The sequence below is a fragment of the Orcinus orca genome, chromosome X, assembly GCF_937001465.1.
Source record: "Orcinus orca chromosome X, mOrcOrc1.1, whole genome shotgun sequence".
Lineage (NCBI taxonomy): Eukaryota > Metazoa > Chordata > Mammalia > Artiodactyla > Delphinidae > Orcinus > Orcinus orca.
Genome location: NC_064580.1, coordinates 34,108,349 through 34,135,335, shown reverse-complemented (window position 1 = coordinate 34,135,335; position 26,987 = coordinate 34,108,349). Strand labels below are relative to the sequence as shown.

Below are 26,987 nucleotides of genomic sequence, written 5' to 3'. Positions count from 1 at the left end.
AAAAAAAATGTATCCTTTAACACTCCCTATGAAGAACACATAACAACGGGCTCTCCTCAGCCAGTGCTTTCCAGTCAACCACTGACAATGGTCACCTATAGCACTGTCCTCCTTCAGTTTTAGGAAGAAAGTGTCATTCCCACAAAGAATGATTTTTAAAAGAATTGAACTTAGTTAATTACACATTCATTCACTCACTGTATCCATTCATTTGAAAGTGCTCATTGATGATCTGCTGTAGGCACAGCCCTAGGCAGGGCCAGCTTCATGGGCATGTGACCTGTACAGCCTCACAAAGGGCCTCCAGAAGGGCCCCACCCTGGATTGAATGCTCTGTTGTTTCCATCTTGAAATTCTTAATCATTTTTTAAAAAGGGGTCTGCATGTTTATTTTGTACTGGGTCCCCCAAATTATGTCACCAGTTCTGGCCCTGGGTGATATAAAATAAATGCTAAACACGATTCCTGCCCTTCAGGAAGGCACTGCCTAGAAAGGGAGAGAAAATTATGTACTTTTGACTGATACATAATAAGACATGTAGTTCATGATGCTGTGGGGACATAAAATGAATGGCCCTGAAAATAATACTAGAGGGATCGGAAAAGTGGAAGCTCCCTGAGGGAGACAGTCAGGGGAAGCTTTGATGGAAGTAAGGCTTTCTTCAGGACTGTGTAGGATGCATAGGAAATTGCAGGCCTGAGGAGATGGAGAGAGAGCATTCCAGGCATCAAATCAGCAAGTGCAAAGTTTCTAAGCCACAATAAACAAGTCACATGAAGACCAGTGGGGCAATGTTCTAAGCAACAGGACCATGGGCTGGAAGGGTAGATTGGGCTCGCATATTGGATGATTTTACAAGTCCAGATGGGCAGCTTGGACTGTATTCGTGGGCAGTAGGGAACCAGTGGGACTGTTTTGTTGTGAATTGGTTGGTTTATATTTTTAATGATGCGATTAGTATTATAGACAAAATGCCCCACTGTGGGGTCAACCAAGACTGAAAGAAGGGCAATAGGGTAGCTATGAGCTGATCGTGTCAGCAGAAAGATGGCAAAGAGGCTAATGAAAGAGACAGCTCACAGGATGGATGGCTGTTTAGATATTAATTGAGCACCTACTATATACCAGGACAGTAGTAGGTACTAAGTTTTTTAAAAGCCTCTGCCAGGGCTTCCCTGGTGGCGCAGTGGTTAAGAATCTTCCTGCCAATGCAGGGGACACGGGTTTGAGCCCTGGTCCGGGAAGATCCCACATGCTGTGGAGCAACTAAGCCCGTGTGCCACAACTACTGAGCCTGCGCTCTAGAGCCTGCGAGCCACAACTGCTGAAGCCTACACTCTAGAGCCCATGAGCCACAACTACGGAAGCCCGTGCACCTAGAGCCTGTGCTCCGCAGCAAGAGAAGCCACTGCAATAAGAAGCCCGCGCACCGCAACAAAAAGTAGACCCCGCTCACCACAACTAGAGAAAGCCCGCGTGCAGCAACGAAGACCCAACGCAGCCAAAAATTAAATAAATGAATAAATAAATTTATATAAAAAAAGAGAAGCAGATGGTTTAAAAAATAAATAAAAGCCCCTGCCTTCATTAGTCTTTACAACCTAACTGGGGCACTCATTAGGCTACGTGAGGGGACAGAGAGGCGTTGAGGAAGCACAGAGGAAGGCTCCTAACCGACACTTGGAGGTAGGAAAGGCCCACTGGTGAAATGACACCATCTAACCTGGGTACCAAAGGAGAAGGAGGAACAGGCCAGGTGAACCAGAGCCCTTGGTGCTCTATCAGATCCCTTTACTTTACTGGCAGGTGCCCCATCCCCCAGCTGCTGTGAGTTGACTGCTGACAAAGCTCACTGCTGCCCTCTTCTTGGGAGATACGGCCTCAGCCAAAGGGGTGGCTATGCTATGCACCTCCCCCAGAAGATTTTGGCCAATGATTGGCTGCCTCATCTGTGCTTCTTAGCTTCCCCACCACCACCCAGAATCCAGGTGAAGCTACTCTCCAGGTGAGACACAGAGAGCCCTTTGCCACCCAGCTCCTACTCTGTCCTCCTGCCACTTCTCCCCCATGCCCTCCATGAAGCGTTTACTTCAGTGAAACCAAACCACCCCACAGTTCCCCTTCCTTTACCATGTGGTTCCATGCCTCTGACTGACTTTTCTTGGAACAAACTTCCCACCTTTCTTAGTCTAACTTATCTCAGGCATCACCTCCTCCAGGAAGCCTTCCCGGAACCTGGAGGAGGACCAGAAATCCCTCCTTTGAGCTCCCATCACTCCTTATACAAGCCTTAGCACTCACACAGTATCATATTAAAATTACCTGTTTTTTAATATAAATAATTTTTAAATTGAAGTATAGTTGATTTGTAATATTATATTCATTTCAGGTGTACCGGATAGTGATTCAGTTTTTTTACAGACTAAACTCCATTAAAAGTTATTACAAGATGACTATAATTCCCTGTGCGATACAATATATCCTTGTTGCTTATCTATTTTATACATAGTAATGTGTATTTCTTAATCTCCTACCCCCATCTTGCCCCTCCTCCCTTCCTTCTCCCCACTGGTACCCACTAGTTTGTTTTCTATGTCTGTAAGTCTGTTGAAATTACTTGTTTTCATGGCTGCCGCCCCTAGTATTGTGCCAGCTACCCAAGGGCAGGTACTCTGTCTTGTTCATTTTTGCTCCCCAATCTGTGGCATGGTGTTTGACACATGGCAAGGACTCCACAAATGTCTGCTGACCCTATAATGTCCCACTTCTCACCCCAGCGCAGGCCGACGCTGAAGCGGAGATGGAAGATGTGGAAGGAAGACGGGTTGAGATGGTCTAATTGCTAAACCAGGCCATTAGCCCCAGGCAGCTTAATGGGTATTGATCCTATGGCTCTGGCCAGAGACAAAGGGCCTCTTCCTGCAGCCTGGATCATGGAATGGTACATGGACAGGACCTTGAAAAACTTCTACACCTATTGTCTCCTTACCTAACCTAATGAAATCCACAATAAGGTGGCTTAACCTAAAAGGAAAGGACGTTGGATTTCTTTGCATTTGCTGGGAACGGTGTCATTTCATCCTGGGAACACTGATTATTGTGCATTGACATGAAACCCGGAGGCAGCAATGATATATGTCTTTGTCAAATACAAATGGGAAAATGAATTATTACTTAAGAAGTATGGTTTGAGAGGCTAAATCTTGGAAACATGTGACCCAGCAGAGCCTCGTGATAGCCAGACTTGGCACGTTTCGTTTCAACATCCTAGAGAATCAGCGCACAGGTCCATTCTGGGATCCGGAATTTCACTGAAGCACGCATTGTACGGTGTGCACTACAAAGCTTAGTGACCAAAGACACCTGCACTGTACAAGTACTTACTGTTCTCTATTCAAAGTCACTTACCCAGGAGCCCTCATGAAATGATTTAAAAAAATATAGCTACACCTGTGTTTCACCCAGAGTAAAGGAAATGCGCTGTCAGTGTGACCACAGATGATGTAACATAATGCGATCTAGAGTTTCTTTTAGCCACAGCATTTGTTTTAATGATTTTGTAAATGACTTTTGTCCTGTATTACAGAATCTTTAAGGCTAGGAAGGGGTCAGGTGAATCTGCCTGCTATACTTCGTTGTATTTAGTGAGAAAAACTCTATGCCGCGCTGGGTATTTATAAACGTGGGTGTCTGCAAATCTTTTGGGCCATATCCCTCACGAACGGTAAGGGTCCACAGGATTAAAGGGGTCTGTGGTGAAAAAAAGACTGAGTTTCACTGCTCCACCTCAATGCACTCCTTCCACAGATGAACAAAGGCACAAAAGAAACAAAGTGGTTTTCTCAAGGTTACTTAGCTGGTTAGTGTCTGAACTATAATTAGAACCTGGAGTTATTAACTTAAGAGTCCAGAAGTATATTCACAGTGCATAAATGATAACTAAGGCTGTCACCTGTAGAGGTGGGTTGAAGGAAAGTCAATAGGAAACAATTATAGTATCATTGATGAAGATAAGGTATCATTGATGAAGTTCCACACTGTGGATTATTTCTGGCAGGTTTTTAATCACAGAATCAGTCTGCCGCCCCAAACCATCTGCACTGTTCATAAATCTACTCTCAAAAAATCTTCTCACATAAGTGAGAATTATTTTTCTAGGTCATCTCTTGTTTTAGAATTTTTGGAGAGCTTACTGTTGCCAACTTAAGAGGCATCTTCATGGTCTTTAACCTGCACTTACCAGATTTATAATCACTCCTGATGCTATTTTTAGCACATCTCTTAAAAGGAAGACCAATACCCTTGAGATGGAAGTGCGGGCTGGCAGACATAATGGGCTCCATTTGGTTCTTTATTCATTTGTGAATTCGTTTATTTTTGGCAGTCCAGTGAATATGAGGATTGAATGATTTTGCCCTGCAACCTGCGTTTAATCTAACCAAGATACTGAACATGAATGATAAATCAGGATAAATAAAGTCCCCAAGGTGATGAATACTATGCCGTACTGTTATGGTCCATGATTTACAAAGACAGATGGGATGTGATGTACAGAGAGAATGGAATAACCGCCCTTCAAGAACCCCACATCAATTAAGTGACCCAGCCACTCACTTTAGTAAATTATCTTCCCACTCTTCACAGGGCTTTTACTATACATTGAATCCTTTCAAAATATGCTGTATTTAATTTGGAACATCTCCAAAATTCAAGGATCCTGGGGTGCTTGGAGGATACCCAAAGGCCTTCACTGAAAATGATGAAAGGGAATAGGAAATGGGAGTGTTGAGCGTAACATGAAGAGATATCATTTCCAGAATGGTAAATAACGGCTGTTTTTCTTCAGAAAGTTCAAAGCAAGAAAAAGGTGGGCTCAAATGATCACTGGTGGGAATTAGCCTGGACATAATGCACAATGCCCTGGCGCTGGTACAAGCACACACGGGAGCCTTTGAAGTCCTTCCTTAAGTAAAAATGGAAGGCAGAGAAAATAAAAATAGAAGGACTAACACTTCTATTATTCGTCACCTCAAACTGTACTGAAGAAAAAATGAAATTCCAGTTGGATTAAAGAACATGAATTAGGTAAGGAGGGGAAAGGAAGTAATAAAAATCAGGTAACAAATGAAAGAGAAATCAAATATATTTTAAAGCTGTACTCATGGCACTGAAGCATAGCCTTGAAAATTAAATAACACTCCTAATCAAAAATGTGTGTGTTGGGCTTCCCTGGTGGCGCAGTGGTTGGGAATCCGCCTGCCAATGCAGGGGACACGGGTTCGAGCCCTGGTCTGGGAGCATCCCACATGCTGCGGAGCAACTGAGCCTGTGTGCCACAGCTGCTGAGGCCCGCGCGCCTGGAGCCCGTGCTCCGCAACGAGGGAGGCCACCGCAGTGAGAGGCCTGTGCATTGCAGCAAGGAGTGGTCCCCACTCACCGCAACTAGAGAAAGTCCATGCACAGCAATGAAGACTCAACACAGCCCAAAATAAATAAATAAAATAAATTTATTAAAAAAATGTGTGTGTTATTTTGGTATTTTAAGTCTCTCCTCTGGCCAATCGACCAAAATGCACTGTCTTTTTTGAATTGCCCCTTCTCTAAGGCCTAATTAGCAGTGTAATGGGATTGGGAAAAAAAAAAAGGAAAAGATGGGGTCTGATAAGTTTCCAGGCTCGATTCCAGAGAGTTCACTGCAAATGGCTTCTCATTTCTCTAGACTTTTCATTAGGTGATAATGGAAACCGTCATTTGGAGAAGAATTACAGAATAGTCCATCTTCAACCTTAATGTGCATACAAATCACCTAGGGATCTTGTTGAAGTGCAGATTCGGATTCAGTGGGGCTGGGGTGGGGCCTGAGATTCTGGATGTCTAACAAACTCCCGTGCCACTAGTCCAGGGACCACGTTTTGAACTGCCAGGTTCCAGATCTACACTGTCCCATGAACTTACTGAGCGCTTGCAACGTGGCTAGTCTGTATCAGGATGGGATGTAAGTATAACAGAGACACGGGATTTCAAAGACTGGATATTTAAAAAATATGAAGTCACTCGATTTTTAAATTTGTTGCATGTTGAAATAATATTTGGCGTATATTGGGGTAGATCTATTATTAAAATTCATTTCACCTGTTTCTTTCTATGTTTTAAACAGGGCTACTAGAAAGTTAATTTCATATGTGGCTCGTATTATATTTTGTTGGACAGCACTAGTTTAATTTGTATACAAATATTGTAGATAAAGATCATATATTTTTTAAACACAGGATCATTTCTGGACATCCTTTGCTGATGGAGACTTTCTTGGCTTTGAAAAGTTCAATCTTGACCTTTTCATCTCCCACGGTAATGGCATAAGATAAGAAATACCCTCACTTCTCAGAAAAGGCACCCGTCTTTGGCTAAGCCCAATGAAAGGCAATGCTATCAGATAATAACATGAGTGAGACCTGGGGCGCCGTGGCACCAGTGCACCAGCTCGTTCTCCCTCTCGATGGCCTCGCCGAGCTCAGGTGGCCAGTTGCAGTTTTGCTCCTGCTCCATAAGGAAGTCCACGCTCTGCCACACCAGCTCCTGATCTGAGGGCTTAAGGTGCTCATGGTAAGAAAGAAGCATCTGGAGGATGGACGACAGGCCATGAGCTGCTCCTATACAGACAAGCAAAGCATCATTAATTCACATAATTGGGAGGAAAACCAGTTTGAAGTCTGGGCGTAAGTATTACAGATTGATGAAGGGGTTGGGGAAAGCCAGGCATTCTAGGCAAAAGGAACAGGCACAAAGGTTACAAAGGTATGAGAACACTTTGCCTGCTGGAGACTTTATAAATGTGAACCAGGGAAGGGAGAGATAAAGCTTGAGTTTGGAGAGGGAGGCAGGCGATCTGCAAAGGGGCTTGCAAGTCATGCTTGCAAGGAGTGATGGGGAACCACTGAAGGATTCAAAGGGGTAGTAACTAACTTTCATTTTACAAGCCTCATATCTCAAATGTAGTCATTGTGATTCAGTAGTCTGTTATTGATCCACTAATACTAAAAACTTGAAACTGTCAGCGGCTGAATCCTGCTTCCCTGTGCAGAGGTACTATTGGCAGTGAGCATATAAGCTGTTAATTTTCAGCAAAATTAGGCCAGTGAATTCACAATCAAGAATAAAGGATTTGAGTCTTTAGTGAAAGTCATTGTTAAAATAGCTCCATTTCTTTTTTTTCCTTTTTTTTCTTTTTTGTTTTAACATCTTTATCGGAGTATAATTGCTTTACAATGTCATGTCAGTTTCTGCTGTATAACAAAGCGAATCAGCTATATGTATACATATATCCCCATATCCCCTCCCTCTTGTGTCTCCCTCCCACCCAAATAGCTCCACTTCTGACAGGTAGACTCTGAAAACAAATATGAAATTGTGCTTTGTAGTATCCGTCAATATTTGTTTTTAAATGGCCTTTCAAAGGGTTCCCAGTGAAAGCAATAGTGATGACCTATGTCAAAAACAAAATCTTCCAGTCTTTAGCCAATGCTGCTGTTAGAGACTGCCTTTCTCCTCCAGGCCTTTGCCAACACCCTCACTCACCCAAGTATTCGGTTCCATAGTAAGAATACATCAGTGGGAATGGTTTCCTCTTTTTCATGGCATATTGCTTCCCGGAGTCCAGGATCGCCTGGCAAATTGATTTGATCTGTGCTGGGGTCAGCACCTGAGTAAGGAAAAGAGGCAGAAGTCAAGTCAGGATCATCATTATTCCTCAGACACTGGATTTTCTTGCTTAAAAAGTCCATCAGCATATCCCCCCCAGTCCTTTTCCTATTTGTAAATAAGCTCAGCCCACCGTACCTTTTTTTTAAAACCACTGATTCTCTCTTCGTTGTCAAGTTTATCTCCCCTCTTCAGAAAATTTGCAGTTCTGATGGGAAACACACACCTTTACTGCTATAGGTTTTTATAAATGGCAGAGACCACCTAACAGCTGTTATATCATTAATCCTTGTCACAGGAACAAGAAGTTGCTCAGGAAAGAACAAAGACTGGTCCTAAGCGACCATGCTTGGCAAAGCTGTTACTTCTGATGTATGGCACGGGTCTGGCTCAGACAAAGGGCCTTCAGTTTGTGTCATTTCGATTGTGCTCATAAAGCCACAATTCTATGACAAGCTGCTGCATGACAGACCCGCTGGAGCCTTTTGCAGTCCATGAAGGAAACCTAAGTCCAATAAGGACCAAGGCAAAGGAACTTTTACTATCAAAATCATGCTGAATAGACAATGGCTAAAAGGCCGTCTCCCATATTTTATTCAATCTAGGTACCGTAAGTTTTAGGGCTATACAGGTTAAAATGTTCTCAAGCCTACACAGCATCACTGCATTTATTAGGGTGCTGCTCACGTTTGCAATGTTCTCTGTCTGCCAGTCTACCTCGGGGCACACTGGATGCTCCCTTTGGCACAGCACTCGTCACCTGTTGCGTTCTGTCTCTCTCTACTGGATGATCAGATGCAAAGACTGTGATGTCTCATCATTTTGGTATCCTTGGTTCCTGACTCTGAGCCCGAGGGGGCCTTTGGTAACTGATGAGCGAGTAAGTGCCAGGTGGACTGCCATGAAAAGCAGAGCCCCCCTCTCCTCTTTTCTTTATTCACCCCTCCCTCCCTCTTCCCCTTCCTTCCACAATTATTTCTTAAGCCCTTACTATAAGCAGGAAAGACTGTTCTAGATGCTGGAGACACAACAGTGAACAACAAGACAAGACCTTTACTCTCATGAAGCCAACCTTCCAAAAAGGCAGACCTACACAGGAAAAGTACCAGCCAGAGTAACCAAAGGAAGAAGAAATCACCTGAAGTTCAGCCTTGGCCTGACTGGATGAATCTGGGCTCAAGGAACAATCTACTGGATTTTGGCCTTTCTCCGAAGACTCACACATCAAATTTTCCTACCTGATATCTGCCATTAGACTCACCCATTCCTTTTGAAATAACTAATGATTTCTTAAGTCATAACTTGCTCCTCTGATTTACGCAACATTAGAAGGGCAAAATATAATCCAGGTTGTGGCCCCTTCAAATCCAGCATTTAATTTGGAAAAATAATCACATAAAGAAGAGGAAGCTGTTCATTAATTAATTCTGCCAGTTAACATTACTGAGCTACTATTCCAGTGAGGCCCTCTAGTAGGTATTGTGGGGGAAACTCTAGAAAGCCTAGGACACATTTTTTTTTTCCTACAAGGAACTTACTATCCAGCACTGGAGATAGACATAGACAAAAGTCTACAATAGAGTGATTAAAGTTCATGAGCCCACCTCACACCAGTCAGAATGGCCATCATCAAAAAGTCTACGAATAATAAATGCTGGAGAGGGTGTGGAGAAAAGGGAACCCTCTTGCACTGCTGGTGGGAATGTAAATTGGTACCGCCACTATGGAGAACAGTACGGAGGTTCCTTAAAAAACTAAAAGCAGAACTACCATATGACCCAGCAATCCCACTACTGGGTATATACCCAGAGAAAACCATAATTCAAAAAGAGACATGGGGCTTCCCTGGTGGCGCAGTGGTTGGGAGTCCGCCTGCCGATGCGGGGGATGCGGGTTCGTGCCCCGGTCTGGGAGGATCCCGCGTGCCACGGGGCGGCTGGGCCTGTGGGCCGTGGCTGCTGGGCCTGCGCGTCCGGGGCCTGTGCTCCGCGGCGGGAGAGGCCGCAGCAGTGAGAGGCCCGTGTACCGCAAAAAAAAAAAAAAAAAAAAAAGACATGTACCACAATGTTCACTGCAGCTATATTTACAATAGCCAGGACATGGAAGCAACATAAGTGTCCATTGACAGATGAATGAATAAAGAAGATGTGGCACATATACGCAATGGAATATTAGTCACCCATAAAAAAGAATGAAATAATGCCATTTGCAGCAACATGGATGGACCTAGAGATTATCACACTCAGTGAAGTAAGTCAGACAGAGAAAGACAAATATCATATGATATGACTTATATGTGGAATCTAAAAAAATGATATAAATGAGCTTATTTACAAAAGAGAAATAGACTCACTGACATAGAAAAAAACTTGTGGTTACCAAAGGGGAAAGGGGGGGGAGCGATTAAATTGGGAATTTGGCATTAACAGATATACATTACTATATATAAAATAGATAAACAACAAAGACCTACTGTATAGCACAGGGAAATATATTCAATATCTTGTAATAACCTATAAGGGAAAAGAATCTGAAAAGGAATATATATATATGTGTATATATATATATATATATACACATATATATATGTAACTGACCCACTTTGCTGTACACTTGAAATACTGTAAATCAACTATACTTCAATTAAAAAAATTTTTTTAATTAAAAAAAAAAGTTCATGAACCCAGGCAGGGGTGGAAAGAAACAGTAATGCAGAATATTTAACACATCAGCTTCACTAAGACATCATCTCCTCATTTTCCATCTGGTTGCTCAGAAACAATTACGTCATGGGTTCCAACTTAAGTTTCCCTTTTATTAGGTACCTATCTTTGCCTCTTGGGTTTACTCCTCCTTTCTGCCTAGAAATCCTAAAGACCCTATCTTCCCACGTCTTCCCACCGTCATTTCAGGGCTCAGCCTCGGGTCTTTCCTTAGATGGACGGCACATTTCTCCTAAATGATTTCCTCCTCTGCATCCGTTCGAATTGTTACCAAAATTTCATTTGCCACTGACAACATCTTACTCTCTCTGTACCTTTATCAGCACCAACTGACCTCACATTTAGTCTTACTCTATGTAATATCTTGCATCATCAGCCTCATATCGACCCCTCCATCCTGGCTTACTCTCAGAAACCTGCCAAGAACCTCAAAGGGCATGAACTTAAGAGGAGTCTATGCTGGTCGCATCCCATAATTTCCTGGGAATATATCTGGCTCTTCACCTGAACTGAGGTCCTGTATGCCACTATTGGTCTTGAATCCATGTGACAGAGGCAGTTTTTGTGATAGGAAAAGGCCACTGGATTTTCAGGGTACGTACTCATTTGAATGACTAGAATTCTCCCTATTTGACTTCTGTGCTGATAATTGAAAACTGGCTTATTCTTTCCTCAGCTGAACATTTATTCATGTCTCCGTTCTCTCCCCGCCCCACCTGCTTGTTTTTAACCCAGAAAAGGAAAATCAACTTTGGTTCTATGCGGTGCCCTCTTTCTTTCCATCCCTGATCCACAGCTCAGAATAGAGAATGAGTTTATAAAATATTTCAAAACTTCCCCGGTCATGCATCATGTCTGGGTGGTTTCCTCTTATCTCGCAGAAACACTGTGAAAAACAAAGAGAAACGGCGCTTGTCGGGCCGGATAAAGACTAGTTATGCGTGCAGTTCTTTATCGCTGGGAACAGACAAGACCTACCCTTGGCTTTATTGATCAGCAAATAAAAAGGGGAAAAACAGTGTACATGAAAGTGTGCAGAGGAGAGCACTGAAGAAGAGGGTACTGGTCCCCGCCCAACACACAGTACGTTAGGAAGAAAGGAGATGAGACACGGGGCAGGGGCTGCTTCGTGTTCTCCCATTTGTCTGCCCTCTCAGACATCCCTCCAGGCCGCACTCCCAGCACAGAGGAACACACAAGCGCACACACTTCCGAGAAGACGGCCTCCGTGCTGCTGAAACACTCTGAGGCCTTGGGAATGAGGAAATGGCATTTCCACTGGGGAAAAAAAGTAACTGGGGATGGCAGAGAGCGGCTCCCTGTGCATTAGGCCTTTATCGGGACAAACCCAAATTCCCTCTCCTGTATCTGTAGCACATAAGGCTATGCATGTGTTGATGTCTTGGATGGATTTGGTTCTTTTTAAAAAAAAATTTTTTAAATTAAAGTATAGTTGATTGACAATGTTGTGTTAATTTCAGCTGTATAGCAAAGTGACTCAGTTATACACATATATACATTCATTTTTTAAATATTCTTTTCCATTATGGTTTATCCCAGGATATTGAATACAGTTCCCTGTGCTATACAGTAGGACCTTGTTGTTTATCTACGTCTGTATCTTTATTCCTGTCCTGCCCCTAGGTTCATCAGAACCATTTTTTTTTTAGATTCCATATATATGTGTTAGCATACGGTATTTGTTTTTCTCTTTCTGACTTACTTCACTCTGTATGGCAGACTCTAGGTCCATCCACCTCACTAGATTCCACATATAAGTGATATCATATGGTATTTGGATTTGGTTCTTTAAATAAAAATTTGTTTTTACACTGAATTGAAATAAATTAAGATATCTCAGAAATACAAAGCAAGTCTCTGGTGGTTTGGTGTAAATATTTTCATTAGTCTAATCGATTCCCTTCGCTGATCCTTGAACGGAGGTGTTTGCTGTGAAGTAGTCCCATTGGGCTGGGCTCTGAATATGAAGAGACGAGAGAGTAATAAAGCCCATTCTGTGTTTCCTGGCCCCGCCTAAAGGTTGTGCTCTGATGGAACCAACTCCCTGCTGAGGAGAGAGGACCTTTGTTAAGGAAATGAATGAAATGGGCCAAGCCACAGAAAGCCTGCCTCACCACAGACCCCTTTCCAGGGTTAAGTGTCCCGCCCACAGGCCCTCTGAAGTGGCAGTCTTTGCTAGCTTGATATCAACCACCGCCAGCATTAGCAAGCAGCAGTCCAAAATGCCCAAAGTATGTGACTGCCCATTCAGATGGAATGCAGAAGGTCACTCCAATATCATGCCAAACACATATGTAACAGAGCAAGAATCTGACATTAACTTAGGTGATTTCCTCCAGCAATTTATTTCATCCACTCCTTTGCCCTGCCTTTCTGGTGGTAGCACAAGCTTCTGCCTGAGAGAGAAAAAAGCCATTTGATGACCAATGAACATCAAAACGACTTTTTTTTAGGTTAACTTTAAAAAAAAATCTTATTGGAGTCTAGTTGATTTACAGTGTTGTGTTACTTTCAGGTGTACAGCAAAGTGATTCAGTTATACATATACATATATTCATTCTTTTGTTGAGACCCATGGAGATAATAGCTCTGAGGAAAAAAGGCTGTTGAGTTGTAGAAACTGGGTATTTTAGTACTTGAAGTTGAGAATACAAACAACAGACTTGAAGGATATGTAGAGTCAGGATGGAGCTAAATCTGTTCAAGGTGGAAAGAGGCGAAACCAGCAAACTGAAAGTCAGTGTGGAGTTCCTGCTCTCCTAGCCCCACTCCCTTGCGCTAAGCATTAGGAGAGATCCTATAATCCCCCGAAAAGGTTTGGGGATCTATAGGTAGTTAGGATGTGTGTCCCCCACTCCCACCTGGAATTGGGGAGATGGCAGCCTCAAAGATGTGGCTCTTGCCTCAGGGTCTGGGGCCAGTAACAGAGATACCGCTGCATGGCATGTCCACAAGAGAGCCAGAGACAATCCTGAGTTTCCTGTGGGTACCATGGTGGAGCAGAAAAACATCCCACACCCTAAAGTAAATTTTTCTAAAAAAATTCACTACCCAAATTTAAAAGTTAGGGAAACTTTTTGGGCACAAAGTCAATATAAACATACGGTTAGAGTTTTACTTTTGAGGCCTGTTTGGGGCTTAGATTCAGTTGGAAGCCACTAGGTTACAGGTAAGGGCCAGGCCTTCAGGAAATCTCTGGAGTGGGTGGAGAGGTACTTCAGGTGTTGAGAAGACAAAAACTCAGGGGAGCTGCTTTGATGCAGAAGAAGCTTAAAGAGATAAAGTAGGGCTAAGGGAAGGCTTTCAAATAGGAAACAGATCTTGATGAATCAGACAGTTCATATTATGTGCCAGGCCTGTGCCAGGCCCTTTGAGAGATGATCTCATCTTAACAAATAGACTTAAGAGGTGAATCATTTAAATAATGAAGTATTTCGCATTTGTTTAAATTCTCAAAGTTATGATCTATAGGGGTAAGGTGGAGGGAGTGAATATTAAGGGCTTCACAGAGGGAGAGGGACATGAGCTTAAGCTCTGAAGGACAATGAGGAAGTGGATAAGTGCAAGTGGCGGGGGGTGGGAGGGAGAGAGGGTATTTTAAGCTGCGGGCTGATGGGGAAAACCTTGTGTATTAGGGCAATGCTTCTCACACTGCAATGTGCACACAAATCACCTGGTGCTCTTGTTAAAAATGCAGATTCTGATTCAGTAGGTCAGGGACGGGGCCAGGAGAATACAGTTCTAACAAGCTCCCAGGCGAGGCTGCTGCTGGTCCCAGGACCACACCTGAAGTAGCAAGCGATGGGATTATGGGCGCACAGAGGCTGGCTGCAGCAGAGGATTTCTCTTGGGAAGGGTGAGAACTTGGAAGGAACTGTAGGAAGTTCCCAAAGACATTCAAGGAAGCAGGAGGGAACACCAGGCAAGAACACCGCACACCATAATTTCAATGACCAGATTACCCAGAAAAGAGAAGTGGCAACAATGGGAAATTCTCTTCCAATAGGCCATGCGTAGGAAAAGTGTGTCTAAATCTGCAAAACCCAGTGGGGAGCTCTCTTAGCCAATGTGGCCAAGTTTATTTTCTTAACTAGTCTCCAAATGGGGTGCATGTGCTGGTGCAGAATAAGCAAGTCCCTTCCATCTGGTTTTCCTGATGCTCCCTGACCATCATTATGCTGGGCGATGAGGAATCAGAAGGGGGTTGCTCTACTTAATGATTATATTCCAATCTTTTAGAGGGATTCAACAGAGAATTTCACTTATAAACACTTGGTCCCAGATACCATTTCAAAGTTGTTTCTTTTCCCTTCTCACGTCAAGAAGCCCAAGCCAAGAAAACAATGGAAACTAGAAAAGGAAAACAGGTTTTACCCCATTCTTGCTGACTGACTGCTGGCTTGAAAGATTTATTACAAGTACCTGGTAACCCAGTCTGCATCAAGGGTCACTAGATGATTTCCTGTTCTATTTCTTGCAAGACACGAAATGTCTCAGAGCCTGAGTTTCCTTATCTACAGAAGGGGGATCACAATGACTTGCCCCACCTACCTCCTCAGGTGATGGTGAGACTATTACTAAAAAAGCAGTTCCCATTTGGAATTAGCAGATGCAAACTAGTATGTATAGGATGGATAAACAACAAGGCCCTGCTATATAGCACAGGGAACTGTATTCAATATCCTGTGATAAACCATAATGGAAAAGAATATGACCAAGAATGTATATATACGTGTAACTGAATCACTTTGCTATACAGCAGAAATTAACACAACATTGTAAAACAACTATACTTCAATTAAAAAAAAGAAGTACTTTACTTTCTTGTTAACTTTTATATTGGCTTTCTATTGCTGCTTAAACTTGGTGGCTAGAAACAACATGAATTTAGTCTCTGACCACACCCCAAATCGATGACATCAGCCTCTCAGGGTGTGGGACATAGGCATCAGTATTTATGAAAACTCTCCAGGTGATTCCAGAGTGCGGTCAAGTTTGAGAATCACTGAGAAACTTCGCTTCACCACTTTCTAGCAGTGTGGATTAAGGCAAGTTACTTATATTTTCTAAGCCTCAGTTTACTCATTTGTAAAAAGTATCGATAATAAGACCTCCCTATCTCACTGGATTGTTATGACGATTCCATATAAGACACTTAGCACAATTCCTGCCATGAGGCACGTGCGCGATGCAGTAAGCTGGGGTTAAGATAGACGTTGCAAGTCCAGCAGCGACTCAACCCCACCATTCAGCACCACAGGCCTTGCAGGTCTGTGCTCGGAATCTCCCTCAAAAAATAACCCTGCTGTTGTTGCTCACCTCCCGCACCCCATCTTCCATCCAAGGACCAGCTTGTGTCAGCTTGCATTCCTAAGTCACTGTAACTTGTAAGTCATAGATTACTAACGTATGGCTCTTCAAGTCTGTGTATTTACTTTTCTTTCCTCATCACCACACTTTGGGCGTTTCACTGTCCCACTATCTCCAAACCACATTGCTTTGCTCTTTCAAAACTACTGCTCAAGTTTACCTGGTTTCTAGACAAGTCTCTGTCACTAACTTTGTTACTTTAAACCAATCACGTAACCTCTCTGGTCCTCAGTTTCCTCACCTGAAAAAACAAGGAGTTAAGCTGAGGTGGTCTTTAATGTGTCTTTCAGCAACAGTATTTTGTCATTTTGTGATTCAACACTTTATGACAACCATTTTACAAATCTATAAATACTTATTTGGGCATTAATTCTGGGATGTGGATGGGAAGGTATGTTTCAGTGGTTTCATTTTCTACAGGCTAGGCAAAAAGTCCTTTGCAATGAGATTATAGTGCATGTTTAACTTGACCTCTATTCTAGGCATCTTATTTTATGAAGATGCATATTCTCCCATGTGATCCAGCAATCCCACCCCTGGGCATATATCCAGACAAAACTATAATACAAAAAGATACATGCACTCCTATGTTCATAGCAGCACTATTCACAATAGCCAAGATATGGAAACAACCTAAATGTCCAGGTACAGATGAATGGATAAAGAAGATGTGGTACATATATACAATGGAATATTACTAAGCCATAAAAAGAATGAAATAATGCCATTTGCAGCAACATGGATGGACCTAGAGATTATCATACTAAGTGAAGTCACACAGAGAAAGACAAATATCATATGATATCACTTATATGTGGAATCTAAAAAATTATATAAATGAACTTATTTACAAAACAGAAGTAGACTCACTGACATAGAAAACAAACTTATGGTTACCAAAGGGAAAAGCGGGGAGGGATAAATTGGGAATTTGGGATTAACAGATATATATTACTATATATAAAACAGACAAACAACAAGGACATACTGTATAGCACAGGGAACTATATTCAATATGCTGTAATAAAGCATAATGGAAAAGAATATAAAAAAGAATGTATATATATGTATAACTGAATCACTTTGCTGTACAGCAGAAATTAACACATTGTAAATCAACTATATACTTCAATTAAAAAGTCATAACTTCTTCCAGGGCTTCCCTGGTGGCACAGTGGTTGAGAGTCCGCCTGCCAATGCAGAGGACACGGGTTCGTGCCCCGGTCCGGGAAGATCCCACATGCCGCGGAGCGGCTGGGCCCGCAAGCCGTGGCCGCTGAGCCTGCGCGTCTGGAGCCTGTGCTCCGCAACGGGAGAGGCCGCGACAGTGAGAGGCCCGCGTGACGCCAAAAAAAAAAAAAAGTAGTAACTTCTTACTAAAAAAAAAGATGCATATTCTCTTATGTGCTTTCTTCCTAGTAGAAAGCTTAGGAAATTAGAAGTTGTTTTAGCCTCTTGGCATTGGTTAGTTGACTAACTGGAGTCTTTGTCTCCCGACGCCTCCAAAGCGAATGACTACGTTATTAAGGCCTGATGCGTAATTGACCATTTCACGTCAGACGCTCCTCTAAGCCACGGTTATGTCATTACACTAGTCTCAAACCATGGTTCAACGGACATTTTTCAAGTGCTTGCTGCGTGCATGACGCTGGGCTAGAGACTACAGGAATATAGAGATGAGTAGTTGTGGACCGTCAGGTATCAAGTAAATGCCTTTCGTACTTGGAAAGTTCTCCCCTTATTCCTTGCTAACTGGATCTCAGTTTTATTAGGCTGACAATTGTGTTTAACTCCAGGTGATAGTGAATATGAGCTTCAGCCAGTCATGTCAATCCTATTGTCCCTTGCCTTCCTTGAAGCTCGAGTTGGCTATGTGACCTCACTTTGATCAATGGAGAAATCTGCTGAGGTGGGAGCTTCTTGGAAAGTTTTTGATTTCATGATAAATGGAAATAAACTGGACAGACTTGGCTGTTACCTGCCTTTCCTCTTTTTGGTGCCTTGAATGTTTATGTGAGGCCTGGAGCTGTAGCATCCACTTTACATCCTGAGGCAATAAGCTTGTGGATGAAACACTAACATTCACAGAAGGATAGAGGAAAAAGATCCTGGGGGTTGTGGACATCGTTGGGCATCTGTACCACAACTAGGAGCACCTATCTGCAGACCCTTGTTATGAGAGAAAAAGTACTTCCTTTTTTAAAGTCACTGTTCATTGGATTACTTACAAACTCACATCAGCTGGGCAGCTGTAAAGTGCCAACCTAACAGCACTGCTAGCATTCATTTCCCTGTAAAGCAATTTTTGCCCACATATTTCTCTGTTTCCATGGAAACCTCTAGTTCCGGAGCTCTTTAAAGTGAGGCTGACTGCCTGAGTGGACAAATTCAAATGCAGTTTTCAGTGCTGGCTGTACTCACAAGGTTGTCATTGATTTTTCTTGTGAAGTGCTATCCTAGAGCCCGGAGACAAAGCCTGGCAAACACACTGTCACCTTGCTGCCATTGCCCTGGGTGACCTTCCTACTCCTTCCACTTATCTTGCTCCAGGTCAGGGACAAGGGACACTCTCCAATCTGCCCCCAGAACAGTAGATCCTCCCATCCTCAAAGTCGATTTGGGGAGACAGAGAGGAGACTTGGGGGAGCCTCAGCAACAAGTGCTGTGAAGCAATCTTCTTCCTTACCAGGAACCACTGTCACCTCAACTTAAGTGACAGTATTATGTACTACCTGCCCTGTCACTTGAGAGAGCTAGTCATGAAAATGGTCCTAGAAGAACAATATCTGAGCCATTTGCGACATTTTAAAGCTCAATAACTCTTTCACCTAGATATTTTCGACAAAATAAGCTAGGAGGGTTTCTTTTCCATGGGCCTGTGGGATTGATGGGTGCCCTGAAGGTCACAAGTGGTGGAGATTCTTTAAAATGGCTTACATCTTTTTGTCTTCTTTTTTTCCCCCAATACCTTAAAATACATTTTAATAAATGTGTTCCTGGCGGGGGGGTGGGATGAAATGGGAGATTGGGATTGACATATATACACTACTATGTATAAAATAGATAACTAATGAGAACCTACTGTATAGCACAGGGAACTCTACTCAATGCTCTGTGGTGACCTAGATGGGAAGGAAATCCATAAAAGAGGGGATATATGTATACGTATGGCTGATTCACTTTGCTGCACTGCAGAAACTGACACAGCAGTGTAACGCCAACTATACTCCAATTAAAAAAAAAAGTGTTCCTTGGGGCTAAAGGAAGCTAAGGCCCTGAATAGTACCTTCTCTGCAAAATAAAACCTAAACCTATTGCGGGGGGTGGACTGGGTGACCGTGGCTGGGAAATTTGGAATTTCTGACTTTGTCATTATATGGCCCTGAACAAGTGATGTAACCTCTCTGCCTTCAGTCTTCATTGGTAAAATGAGGTAGGTGACCAAGTAACTTCCCGAGACCTTTCTGGTTCATGATGGTTTATAAGTATGTATCGAACTTTCCTTCCTCCTCTTGTGTTCATTGAGGCATTGGAGGGAATCCTCCGTGTGATCCTGTCCAAAGTAGTTTCGTTATGGTGACACCGTGCTTTCAGGTACTTCGAAGGGAAAATGATTCTGGTTTTTTGTTTTCTGGTTTCTTTTCGGAAACAGTTGTAGCCAGGGGTCTTTAGGAGAGCTAGGTTATAAGATTCCGAAAGAATCGCGTTCTATATAAACAACATATCCAAAAAGGAGATTGGAGGTGACCTGGGCATGCAGGTACACTGAAGGGAGTGGCCACCCCCCACCCTCCCCCCACCCCACCCCATTAGGGACCAGGCAGCCAGGATGAACAAAAGAGTCTCTGTGGCTGCTTTCAATTTTCATTTTAGGCCTAGGGGAAGGAGAAGAAGAGAGGGTCTCCGGAGGAGCTGGCTCTGTGGCTGAAGAGGAGAGAGGAGAGAAGAGTGAAGTAAATTGACACCTTTGCTCTGTTAAGGACACCGAACTCCCCAAAGCCACTTCCTTAGATTTCAGTATCCACAAGTTCCACGTGGTTGCTATGGAATGAACACAGCTAGGGAGGATTCTTCCTGGTCCTTACAAAGGCTGGGGTGAATCACCGGGTTATATAACCAGTACTAAGCAAAGCAGGATTTACAACCTTGTAAGTTAGTAACTAAGGCCTTTGTCTTATATAAGCTTTATCCTGTACATGTTAATCAAGCCCTACTATGGCTCACTCAGAGAACGTCTGTCAACAAAAGAGAGAAAAACCTCTGCCATTGTGGAGGTGACATTCCAGTCTGAATAAATGCATATTGTGCTCCGTATTTTATTGCCCCCAATATGTCTTATGCGGCCACTTTCCATAATTTGTTATTATTTTAATGGGGCTGCCTTCATAAAGAAATCAATGTTAAGTAAATTGTGTGCCACATCTCAGGTTGCCTGGGGAAAATTTAACAGGAGATGAAATCCATTCACAGGCTCCGATGTTCAACTGAGGGTAATCACCAAAAGTGTAAGGATGTACATAGGACAGAAATGGCCAGCTGGCCAGTTGCTATAGCAGATAGTTACATGGAAAGGTTTAAAAACAGAGCTCCCAGTCTATACCAAGATTTTATAGGAGGTAGGACTGAACACTCATCTTTTTTTAACAAAAGCTCCACTCAGGATGCTGGGACACAGACATTGCTTTACATTGCAAATCCAGCATGATTTAGTATTGCAAATAGCACGGGTGGTTGGAACAAGGAACTCAGCTTAATCTTATGTGGTTCATGTAAGCTGTGCTGCTGCTATTCCTGGTCACGGACTAGACTTAATTATAAGCTCGATGCCAGGAACCATCTCTATAAATATGCTTCATTAGTTGTAACACAAAATACTACTGACCATTTACCAATTTTTCAAAAGCACGTATCTCCGTGATACTGAGAGAGGAGCCCCATGTTTAATATGTAAAGGGGGGAGATACATTAAATATATAATTAGTTATGAAGAGGCACTTACAAAATAAGGTCTCCCAACTACACGATGACGGAACAACTCCAGACAAAACTGATCCACGTGATAAATGCATGTGAGATAAATAGATTTACTGTGAAAGGTGTACAATTTGGACTTCTACTACAGTACATCAGCGTCCGAAGGAAAGAAGTACCTAGGGCCACTAGTATAAGAATGTCCACAGCAGCTTAATTCATAAGCTTTATTCATGAGACCTGGAAACATCCTAAATGTCCATCGACAGGACAATGAATAAATTTGGAATATTCACACAATGGAATACTACTCAACAATAAAGAGAACAGATTGCTGATACATACAACAGAGAGTGGATCTCATGAACATGCAGAACTAAAGGAGCCAGGCACAAAACAGTGCTTGCTCTATGATTCCATTTATATGAAGTTCAAGAATAGGCAAAATCAAACTATGGTGATAGAGATCAGAAGAGTGGTGAACTCCAGTATCTTTTTTTTTTTTTTTGCGGTACACGGCTTCTCACTGTTGTGGCCTCTCCCGTTGCGGAGCACAGGCTCCGGACGCGCAGGCTCAGCAGCCATGGCTCACGGGCCCAGCCGCTTCGCGGCATGTGGGATCCTCCCGGACCGGGGCACGAACCCGCATCCTCTAAATCAGCAGGCGGACTCTCAACCACTTTGCCACCAGGGAAGCCCGCCAGTATCTTTTTTTAAAAAATTAATTACTTAGGGCTTCCCTGGTGGTGCAGTGGTTGAGAGTCCACCTGCCGATGCAGGGGACAGGGGCTCGTGCCCCGGTCCGGGAAGATCCCACATGCCGCAGAGCGGCTAGGCCTGTGAGCCATGGCTGCTGAGCCTGCGCTCCGCAACGGGAGAGGCCACAACAGTGAGAGGCCCACGTACAGCAAAGAAAAAAAAAAAGAATTCATTATTGTTGGTTGTGTTGGGTCTTTGTTGCTGCGCGCGGGTTTTCTCTAGTTGCGGCGAGCGGGGGCTACTCTTCATTGTGGTGCGCGGGCTTCTCGCTGTGGTGGCTTCTCTTGTTGCGGAGCACGGGCTCTAGGTGAACAGACTCAGTAGTTGTGGCTCGCAGGCTCTAGAGCGCAGGCTCAGTACTTGTGGCGCACGGGCTTAGTTGCTCCGCGGCATGTGGGACCTTCCCGGACCAGGGCTCGAACCCGAATCCCCTGCACTGGCAGGCAGATTCTTAACCTCTTCACCACCAGGGAAGTCCCTCCTCCAGTATCTTTTGTGTGTGTGTGTGAGGCAAGTGGTACTAACTGGGATAAAGCGACTTTCTGGGATGATGGAAATGTTCTTTTTCTTAATCTGGGTAATAAATATATGAGTCACAGTGACATCATTGAACTATGCACTTAAGATTCATACATTTTGCTATATGTAAACTATACTTCAATTTTAAAAAGCAAAATAAATCAAGGTATTGAACAGCTTATCTATCAAATGATAGAACAAATGGTTTAGCTGTTCATTAACACATTTTGTCTGAATGTCAAGGTCCTTTGGTCAGAAGACACCAACTTTGCTAGGTATCCTGAAGAAGGGCCTTCCTAAATCTTGTGTGAAATTAAAAAAAAAAAGGTGGTCTCCCTTCCAGGCAGATGAATTGCATGAAGTGGCACATTACCTCTGGGCTGATGCAGCCCCAGGCCAAGGCTTAGTGACCAGGACACTGAGGCTGGATTTCACTTCCCTCGCCCTTTTGGCCAGGTGCCCTTGTGCAGGGCACAACCCTGCCAATCACACAGGGCTGCCTTCCTCTGGAAGGAAGCTAGGGATCTGAGCGCAGCCAGGCCTGAGAAGGGAGTCCCACTGGAAGCCAGAAAGCTGCCATATCCCAGGCAGTGTTCTCTCTTTTGGTGACACTGCTCTCTGCCTCTCTCTTTCACCTTCTACAGACCCATCTTCTCTCCTTCTCTATGGCTGAAGGTGACCTCCGGCACACCATGATACACACCAGCTTGCAAGTCTTATAGTGTCCCTCAGGTTTAGTCACATTTCAGGATCAACTAGAACCACTGAAACCTAATTTCAAATCCCTGAGAGAGAATCTGATTGGCTCAGCCTCGGTCAGGTGCATTCACCCCAACTGCATCAATATGGGTGCAACGATCCACCCAGAGAGGGAGGAGGATGGTGTTTCACAAAGAACTGGGATTATTCTGAGCTAGGCAGACTTCCCTAAAAGGGTCTACTACACTCTTAAACTACTAGAAAATCCGACTTCCAGTGGCTTAATCAAATAAAAGGTTATTTTCTCACATGAAAGAAAGTCTAGAAGTGGCTGACTGCTGATAATGTTTACTGGTTTGTGATGTCACAGCCAGGATGTCACAATTCTCTCTTCCTTCCCTCATATTGGCCCATAGGCACAAAATGGCTGCTGTAACTCCAGGCGTCATGTTTATATTCAAGGCAGGAAGAAATGCGGAAGCCAGCACCAGTCATGTCCATTTTCTCAGGAAAGCAAAAGGTTTCCCCAAACTCCCGAGCAGACTTATATTGACATGTCATTAGCCAGTACTGTTTGACACAGCCACCCTGACAGAGAAGTTGGAAAACCAAATAATTATCCGAGAACATTCTATGCCAAACAAGATTAGGCTTTTGTTAGTAAAGACAACGTGGAAAATGAATATCTGGCAGGCAGCAGTGTCTGGCACCAGAATGAACTATAGGAATCCACATTCTCTGAAAAATTTATGTTAGCCATTCATGATCACGTCTGAACACAGGTGATGGAAAGCACACTTAATTCCTTCTTTTAAAAAAATTCACTGCTTCTCACCACACGCTAAGCCACTCGATTTTGCACTCCACCACCTGGGATCCTTTGGCTAGGATTTGCATTCTCTCTCAAAAGCTGTCAAGGCAGGTTTATCAGCTCCCAGTCTAACAGTCCAAGCGCTACACAAATGCCTTTTCGACACCAAAAGACAATACAGGATTATAGGAAGCATGATTAAAGGAGCTCTGCTTTCTCTAATTACACTATTTCAGAAGTGATCTCAAAGATAATTATTTCGGTATATGCAAATAGATCCTATTCCATTTTAAATCTGTTCCTTAGTGTGAAACAGGTGTAGGAGTTGAGGTGAGAGTGAGTAGCCAACCGCAGGCAGGCTCACCTTTCAAAGGAATGGGTGGGACTAGATGACTTCTAGGAGTCCCTACATGCCTGATATTACGCTTTCTAAATGGTCGGCAATCACAGTCTCTCCAAAGCACTAGGGACATTTCCAAGAATCAAGTGTCGATTAGCGTTACCTTTCCACCGACAGACAATGTATTCTATGAGGTGAGAAAAGGAGCATGGGAAAGGACAGAATGTACCTACCCACATGGCGAGTGGAGAAATTCAAATATTCTAGCTGATTTTCACATACAAATAGAATTGTGTTCAAAGACAACGACATTGCTTTTTATGTTTAAATATTGTATTTATCATATATACATGTAATGACAAAATTGGGGGAGAATCATGTTAATCATGGGGGGGAATCTTGTTTAGATATTTGTTCATAAAACCTACATTCATGTTACTGCATACTTATATATGTTAATCTTGTTCTTACATCAACTCATATCCTAACTTCAAAGTTTAAGGAAAAGAATAAACTTTGGGGATCCATTTATAAACCAATATGAAGAGGAATTCTAAACCTCTACAGTTGGAAACTGAAGTAATCATCTGTGATTCCCCGGGCAAATCACTTTTGCTGTCTGGATCTCAGTTTTTTCATCCATGAAATGGAGACATGAAAGTACCTTAAGAGCCCTTTCTTGCTCTAAATTTCCAGGTTTCTATCATTTCGTTAAAGAAATTTACCAAGGTCAGAGTTTGCTCTGGTGGCTTCACTTCAAGTTCCCAAGGTCCCCATGCTGCCCTGAGTCTGACATCTCTTCATTTAATTCTGTGAAGTTCCCCAGGATTCCGTTAATAAACCCCCCTTTTAATTTTATTTTTGTAAATGTTCAGTATAGAATTCCAAAGGATTACAAGAATGATGCAAAATCTTCCATATACCATTTACCCACAGTCATCTTTTGTTAACATTTTGTCACATTTGCTTTATCACTGCTTATTTTCGAAGGGGGAATTTTAGAGTAAGTTGCAGACAGGATGCCCCTTTACCCCCAAATACTTCAGTGTATATTTCTTACAAACAAGGACATCCTCTTACCTAACTACAGTGTATTTATCAAAAACCAGGAAATTCAACATTGATACAAATATTATTATGTAATCTCTAGTCCATATTTAAAAATTTCCAATAATCCCACTAATGCCCCTGAAAGATATATATATATATATACACACACACATACATATATGTGTGTGTGTGTGTGTGTGTTTTCTGTTACAGGATCCGATCCAGAATCACACATTGCATTTAGTTGTCATTCCCTTTAGACTTCATTAATCTAGAACAGACCTTCAGCCTGCCTTTGTCTTTCTTGACTTTGACATTTTGGAAGAGTACAGGCAATTTATTTTATAGGATGCCCTCCATCTGGATGTGTACAGTGTTCCTCATGATCAGATTCAACTTATGTATTGGGGGCAGAAAGCCCCCAGAAGTGATGTCATGATATTTGATCCATACTGGTGCCCACCTCCACTCTTTTAGAATTAAGCTACTTCAACCTGAATTTCCACCGGCTGAGACTTTTTAAGTTATACACACAGTATTAAAAGTTATACACACAGTATTAAAAGAGCTTGTGTGTGTGCTGAACACACACAAGCTCTTTTAATACTGTCTCAACAGTAAGGTGTGTCACCACTTAGGCCTGGCTACATCCCAGCTGGACAGGACCAGAACTTAGGCATCTGGGCCAAAGAAGACCAGCTGTTAAACAGACTCTGGGAGTCATCTGAGTCAGCTAAGTCGGTGGAGAGCAGACAGGTATAGGTCCAGGAAGTCCGAGTCCACGAGGTCAAAGTTGGCAAGCGCCGGTCAACAAGGAACGTAAACACTGATTGCAGGGCAGGGATTATGGGCTCATTGCCTGGCATTATAAAGCTGATGGGTGGAGCTGGCCTTGGACCCATGGGTGTTAGTCACAGACCTCAGATGAGGGCAGGAGTAAGGTGTTCCTGCCCATGGCAGCTTCTGAGGCGCCTGCACTCTCACGTACCTCAGGCTTGGCATTACTGTGTGAGTCCCCTTACTCCAGACCAACGCTTCTCGCATTTAAACATGCGTCTGGATTCCCTGCGGATCTTGTGAACGTGTAGAGTCAGATTCAGTAGGTCTGGAGTGAGGCCTGAATTTTCTGCATTTCTAACAAGTCCACAGGTGATGCCGGTGGCGCTGGTTCAGACCACACTTGGAGTTCCAGAACTGTCGGAGAAGACTGTTTTTGGCTGGGGCAGAAATGGAGGTGCCAATGCTACCACACATACCTTGGAGTCAGCATTACTGTAAGAGTCCCCTCTGCTCTAAATACCATCACACAGAAGCTTCTTTGAGTCTACTGATTCAGAATTCACTGAATACCCTACTAAGTCATTTAAATCCAAAACGTGACTCCCAAAAGATAGAGAGGTGAAAAAGGAGAAGATGACATATTTGGCACCCTGCCAAGCCAGAAATAAAGTGGAACTCCATAAACGTTAAGCAGTGAACAGTGGCTTTATAAAAAAAAAATAAATTCACGTGAAATCTCCTTTTGATGGCCCTGGAAACATGTGTGTCCTGAGAAAGGGTGGCTCCCGCCCCTGGCAGGGGCCAGTGCTGGCTTTGCAGCAATCCTCACTTTTTCTACACAAAATTATAGTCTACCTCCATAACATAACAAACCTGGTGACTCAGGCTAATTTCCTTTTGGCAAGCACCTCTAAATAGGCTTGTCACAGCCTTCCCATAATACTCCCAGATGTTCTAAAACTGGGAAGGTTAGAAATTGAAGTAGCAAGGGCATTACTCACAGGAAACAAGAACCTGCTTCTTATTAACAATTCACAATTCTGGCAAATTCTTTAAAGTCAGTCTCTTTTGTAAGGCTCTGTTTTGAAAAGGCAAGAGTGCCGGTTGGTATTACAGCTCTGTGGCAGGTAAATTTAGGACGTGGCAGCAGAAACACTGTGTGAAAAGCCAGTCTAGCCATGCAGCAAATTTTTGATTACATTTGCTTTCAATTAAAGGGAAAGGATGTTCAAGTCTTGAGGACAA

At 43.1% G+C, this 26,987-nt stretch overlaps 1 protein-coding gene across 1 annotated transcript in view; it reads right to left on the bottom strand.

Annotated features, from left to right (window-relative positions):
• Positions 1–26,987, bottom strand: part of LANCL3 (LanC like family member 3) — a 111,001-nt gene that overhangs the window by 19,020 nt on the left and 64,994 nt on the right. Inside the window, exons 2-3 of the mRNA XM_004281329.3 lie at positions 7,577–7,700; positions 6,454–6,651 (exon numbers count right to left, since the gene is read on the bottom strand). Coding sequence (XP_004281377.1) covers positions 6,454–6,651; positions 7,577–7,700 — 322 coding nt within the window. The remainder of the gene's footprint in view (positions 1–6,453; positions 6,652–7,576; positions 7,701–26,987) is intronic.